Raw genomic sequence first — 6,000 nt, 5'->3', positions numbered from 1 at the left:
CTCCGTTCTCCGTTTGTTTCGTATATTTTAATTGACTAATTAAGGGCGCCACCAGAGGGCGCCCCCAACGCATTTGCCGGTCGCCGGCCCTGAGTGGTCACTCATAACCCATAATTGGGGTTATGAGCGACACTGTCCAACGATGAGACCTCTGTGAAAAGCGTTTAATGCTTGTAAATTTTCTAAATGACTTTAATGCAGTCAAGCAAAGAGGTGAAACCTTAAAAGAGGTTGGCCTTTCACCCTCGCTGTCCAAAGTCTCGCGTGAAACGGCGCCCTCTCCTGTTCATTTAATTTCCTGCAAATTCAAAGGACTTTGTCAAAATAATAACGTCACATAGCTATAACAGGTATATCTCGCGTAGATATATATCCATGTATTGACCAACTAATTAAATTATTTGTTTGTTTTTTTGCTTTGCCCTTAGTATAAGACTATTATATAAATTCCCACGTGTATAGAAATTAGCTACTCAAATCGACAGTGAGTTCAGAACAATCGGTGGAATACATTGTTCATGATTTGCGTACTATTTCAAATTGGCCGTGGTTAATAACTCATTAACAACGTTTAACAACCAAACGCCCAACTTCACAATCAGCCGGAATCTGCCACTTTAAAACCCATGACGGCGGTGTTGCACTCTGGGTACAACTCGTCTTCTGGCCAATCACGTCAATGTTGTTCTTGCGTTGTTAGGGAACTGAGGAAGTTTCTTCTTTTTCAAATGACATATAGCACTATCGATCTCGTTACTTTGCTCCTTCGAAACACGTCCGCATTCGATTGTGTTTGATTAAAGGCACGATGTCCTCACCAGATGGACCGAAGGCGTTTCGAGAACACAATCAGTTGAAGGAGCTGAGGCAGCAGAGTGAATGTTTGCAGCAAGTTTGTAGCACCCATCACACTGGCGGTAGAGACCATGGACACGGAGAACACCCAGATGCTGTTGGCTTTATTGAGGGGACTCGTAGACATATAAGAACGAATCCCGCTAAACATGCCGTAAGTTTCGCGGCGGACCTGACTTCAAGTCAAACCATGACATCACAAAGCAGAGAAGGTGAGGTCATGAATGGAGACAGCGCCCTCTCCTCCAGATTATTCATCCATTTACAGAGAGGCATGCAAATAGCAGGATTGGGTCATTGTTCAAATTCTGTGAACACCATGAATTCAATACAATGTAAATTTTACACCCTTGTGTCTAAATGGAGAATAAAATGAAATTTCTGCTATTTTGTCAGTCAATAATCCACCACCACCACGTCACGATAGAGACATGGAACGGGTGAGTACAAACTTTTGTTTTGTTGTACCTTTGTACCACTAGATGGTACTATAGACATCAGACATAGACACTTGAGACATGTCCACACCTAAATGTAAAAATAAACGATGCCATGTTTTTGTTTTTATAGAGGCCGGCTGAGGTTAGCGTCACATTACATTCTCCTGAACAGGATGAGTTGACTCACTCAGAAAGTCACCACTACATGCCACCTTTACTTGGATATGATTGGATAGCAGGTAGGCCTTCTCTTCATACATCTCTTCTGTGATATCTCTGGCTTCTCTGTGCACATATGCATACAAACGCAAGATTATCTTCCTAGGAGTCCTGGATGCGGAAAGTTGTTCGATGGAGCGCTCTGAGCAGTTCTTCACTAACCTGCGTACATTTCGATCCATGAATAATGACGAATGTGTCTCCAGGCGGCCTGTGAGGTTAGTTGCGTGAATTGTGACTGCTCTAGTCCCGGATTATGCCGCTTGAGGTCAATATTGTCTTCACAGATGGATACGTTTGTATATTGGCTCTTTTATCGTCTGCTTAATAGATTGTTGGAGGACGGCCCATCTGCCCAGCTGCTTTTGACGGACAGGGACAACACGGAGAGCACCACGGACACCCATCAATGTATGTTGGGTGCTGGAACTCGATGTAATCCCTACTTCCTGGCTCCCTTTACCTTTCTTCCTTACCTCAGTAGATCGTTCCTTCCTAACTTTCTTCAGTGGGGTTAGGGTTATCCGTTCATTCACAAACTGCCTAGCCCCCCCCCTACCTTGCCGACCTCCTCCATCACCATGCCCCCTCCCGGTTCCTCAGGTCCATCTCTGCCAACCTGCTACAAGTTCCAAGGACTGAGCGACGGATTTAGGGTGATCGGGCCTTCTCAGTTGCTGCCCCCACCCTTTGGAATTCACTCCCCTCCCACATCAAAGTCTCTCCAACCCTCTCTTCTTTCAAATCTGCCCTCAAAACATACCTTTTCACACTTGCCTTCCCCACCTAACTCCCACCTTATTCTTCATGTTTAACCTCTGTTTTTCTTCTATTCCTAGTCTGTCTTACATAGTTTTGTTAAGGCAATATGTAAAGCGTCTTAGAGTACCATATTAAGCGCTGTATAAATTTAATTTATTATTATTATTATTATTCATTCATTCCTACATTCACCACAAGCCAGAGTTTAAGTGTGCCTGCCCCCCTCCTCTCTCCAGGTACGTTCTGTTACAGGATCAACAGCCGACTATTCCCTGTCCCCCTGGACCCTCATGAATGTTGTCCAGTGTGCAGAAAACCCAAATCCACTGTTCCCCACACGGCCACCCAGCCTGCATTAGTCAGGTAACTATGATGTCAATATGCTTAGTGGGAGTTTACCCTGAACTTTAGCACCTGATTTACATTGTGTGTTAAAGTTACCGTGGCCTCATTATGCTCATTAATTTAAAAAATGGGAGTTACCCTAACCCATTAACTTACAATCACGTACTTAAAATCCATAGACAAAAGTGTGTCCCATTTGCAACCATTTCTGTTTATAACAAGGGTCATTATTTTCTGGGCAATAACTATTACCTGATTATTGCCTAATCTCTCAAAAATCAGATTTTAATGTTGCCTTCACTCCAGCATTCCGATTGTTTGTCGGTGTAACATGTTCTGAACTTTTCCTGACTATAAAATTGTAATGCAGTTAACATTATTGGCACCAATAACAACCCTATCTAGTTATAATTGTTAATAGTTACGGTTGTCCAATTGATCTTATAACATTGTTGCCTAATAAGATGTATATTTGTTTTCTAATCAGGGTCAGCATCCCACACTCCACAATCGGGCCAGCATATAAGTATAAAGCCCATCGCCGTTGCAGTTTTGATCCATCTGATAGTTTGGGCTTACCATCAGTGAGTGATGTTTTTATTATTATCATTATTTCTTTATTTTACTCGTAGGAGTTTGTAGTTACCTTAATCATTCCTTGATCAAGAGTATTATCACTTTGACCAATTGGACATGTTCTCATTTATTCTAATGGCATGCGTTGTTCTGCTCTGCCCTAGCACTGTCTGGCGGGCTGGGCCAATACAGGCCAGAACAAAGTACCAGAGGCCGATAATCTGGATCTACGAGGCAATCTCAACGTGAACAAAACCCCTGACCTCACGCAGACTGAGATGGTAAGAACGTTGACGAATGATCCTTGGTCAGAGTTGGGAGAGTGATAGACTGATCTATTTATTGATAAAACCTAGCAATACTTTTAAAGACAATAGTTGTTGTAATTGTAATTATAACGTTTGCTAATGGTGTACACTTAGGCCTACTACTTGTAGGGTAGTGTAAAAGTAGAAGCTGTTTATTGGCTTTAAATGGATCAAGTAATGATTGAATCTACTGGCTGATCTAATTTAACAACATGCTTATCCAAGAGGCCAAAACCTATTTTATTTTATTTGGAATCACAGTTGATATGGTGTATGTCTTTCGTCAGGACTTTCCACTGTCGGGGGTGTCTGGCTGTCGGCGTGGTGACCAGACGACCACTGTATCACGACTGGCTCGATACAGCTTCCAGCACCTCTCCCCCAAAAGGAAATACATGCGTGATACATCCTTCCATGTGTACTGATTAACCTCTTTCCTTTGATTGTTTTATTTCAGATGATGTGTCACTTCAATTCTGTTTTACAATCAAACTAGCACCATGGTATATGTCTTATGAAATATTTAGAATCTATACACAATTTAGTGTAGATCGTAATTTTGTAACTATTAATTAAAAGGTTAAATACCAATACTAGCTGCCATATGCGATTGAGTATTTTTTTTATGGCCCTCTGCCTCTATCCTATCTGTTCTGTATCTGAGAATAACACAAGTGGTGTCTGAATATTTGAAAATGCATGATTAAAGTAATAACCATAGTTCATGATAACTTTTGAATAATTTGGGTGAGAATGTGAGATCCCATAAGTCAAATAGAAGGTCACTTCTGTTTTTAAACTTCCCTTTTAACAACGCAGGGAAACTCACGAGTTTCATAGATTATTTTAACCAAGTAGTTGTATCCCTGCATCGGACTCAACGGAAGCAAACCAAGACCCTGAAGTGTGTGCCAACACACTTCCTTTCTATAAATCACAGAGTTAAGAGGTTCATGCTGCCTTTTTATAGTGGCATAGTAGGCCTATATATTCTATGTACAATGAACAGAAATATTCACTTATCTTTTATTCTAGATTTAATACTTATCAACGTCCTTGAGTTGCTTTGCTGAAGGATTCCGATAGGAAATGGCCTTCCTAGCAGAAGTGAAACGGATGACAAATTGACAAAAAAGACAGATAACATTTGTCATCCACGGACTTCTGTTTATACCAGAGTACATGGGTTTACCAAAACATATCTTGTGGGACGATTCTGACAAATAAAGAATCATCGGATACATTCTCAAATGTCGTATCGGTATTATACTATTATTTAAAAGTAATGCCTATACTTGAGATCGATAAACGTATCCAGATCAACACATACCGATTGTAATTCAATAAAGTTGTTAAGTTAATGCCTGTTCTGTTGCACAGATAATCCTCTTATTTAAAATACTACGTTTTAATTGGCCTATGGTTTAAAGGTCACGTTCTGGCAAAACACTTTCGGTTTCTGTTTGGCCTGTTAGGATTTTTGAGAGGGAGTCATTCCTGAGTGCCATTAGACTGCCTCTTGTACTGGCTGGCTTTTGATCGCCTAAACCACGCCTCACCGAACCAGTCGGTGAGCCGACTTCACTACACGAGCAGATGCAAATCGCTGTGTTGTATTTACCTTGACGAGAGATGAGGGGCGCAGCAACGCTGGTGGCTGTCCTGTTGTCTGCTACCACATATCAGGTAGGATGTGATTACCTGTTTGTGTGCTAGTTATCTCATTTGTTATATATCTCTTGACAGCTGGGATGTACGCAACTGTGATGTTCGGTCATATAGTCAGAGGTTTGCAATTACTGACGTTGCCAATTCAACAAAAACGACTAAAGTTAACGCTCAAACCTTTCCTGAAACCTTCACTTATTTTGTCAAGTAAAGTTTGCCCTAAATGTATAATGTATCCTGCCTAATGCTGTGGGGTTTTATATAGGCTTCACTTGAACTAGGCCTACTCATATTATAATTCACTGAACATAGCCTAACCCAGTGTTTTCAACCGTTGGTGGTCTGTAGGTTTGTGCGCTGGATTTGTTTCTTGGTTTGGCCCCATTTACAATAACGGAAAAAAATATTAAGATAATCAAAAACATATATTAAGCATTATGTTCAGTAACGTTTTTTTTTGTCTGAATAAACACACTAGCATAAGCAGTGTAGCAGCTATAGGCAGTCCAAACTAACCTTGAGGGAGAGTACACTGTGACGCGCTTAGTTAAAATAATTCAGTTCTTCTTGGTTTGCGTTCGATCATTTATTCATTAAAAAACATGTAAAAATACAAACTGGTACCAGTTACTGAACTCTCTCTCTCTCTCTCTCTCTCTCTCTCTCTCTCTCTCTCTCTCTCTCTCTCTCTCTCTGTCTCTGTCTCTGTCTCTCTCTCTCTCTCTCTCTCTCTCTCTCTCTCTCTCTCTCTCTCTCTCTCTCTCTCTCTCTCTCTCTCTCTCTCTCTCTCTCTCTCTCTCTCACCTGACATAGCCAATACCTCGGAA

At 41.2% G+C, this 6,000-nt stretch overlaps 2 protein-coding genes across 3 annotated transcripts in view; both read left to right on the top strand.

Moving 5' to 3' along the window:
- Positions 1 to 670: 670 nt before the first annotated feature.
- Positions 671 to 4,756, top strand: miip (migration and invasion inhibitory protein). Of its 2 annotated transcripts, none has more exons than XM_030373729.1 (9): positions 671 to 1,067; positions 1,252 to 1,295; positions 1,426 to 1,534; positions 1,621 to 1,732; positions 1,846 to 1,949; positions 2,513 to 2,639; positions 3,109 to 3,205; positions 3,362 to 3,478; positions 3,793 to 4,756. In XM_030373729.1, exons 1-9 carry the CDS (start codon positions 809 to 811, stop codon positions 3,928 to 3,930), a joined length of 1,107 nt encoding a protein of 368 aa, XP_030229589.1. In that variant the 5' UTR covers positions 671 to 808; the 3' UTR covers positions 3,931 to 4,756. The 2 variants fall into 2 exon arrangements, with proteins under 2 accessions (XP_030229589.1, XP_030229590.1); XM_030373730.1 differs by having other exon boundaries at positions 1,846 to 1,925; positions 3,793 to 4,233.
- Positions 4,757 to 4,977: 221 nt separating this feature from the next.
- trim62.1 (tripartite motif containing 62, tandem duplicate 1) overlaps positions 4,978 to 6,000 on the top strand; it is a 37,667-nt gene continuing 36,644 nt past the window's right edge. The window contains exon 1 of the mRNA XM_030373725.1: positions 4,978 to 5,191. The gene's annotated coding sequence lies outside the window, so the exon portion shown is untranslated. The remainder of the gene's footprint in view (positions 5,192 to 6,000) is intronic.

The sequence above is a fragment of the Gadus morhua genome, chromosome 13 (genome assembly GCF_902167405.1).
Source record: "Gadus morhua chromosome 13, gadMor3.0, whole genome shotgun sequence".
Taxonomy (NCBI): domain Eukaryota; kingdom Metazoa; phylum Chordata; class Actinopteri; order Gadiformes; family Gadidae; genus Gadus; species Gadus morhua.
Note: the sequence above shows the minus strand (reverse complement) of the source record. Positions and strands in the feature narration are given on the sequence as shown.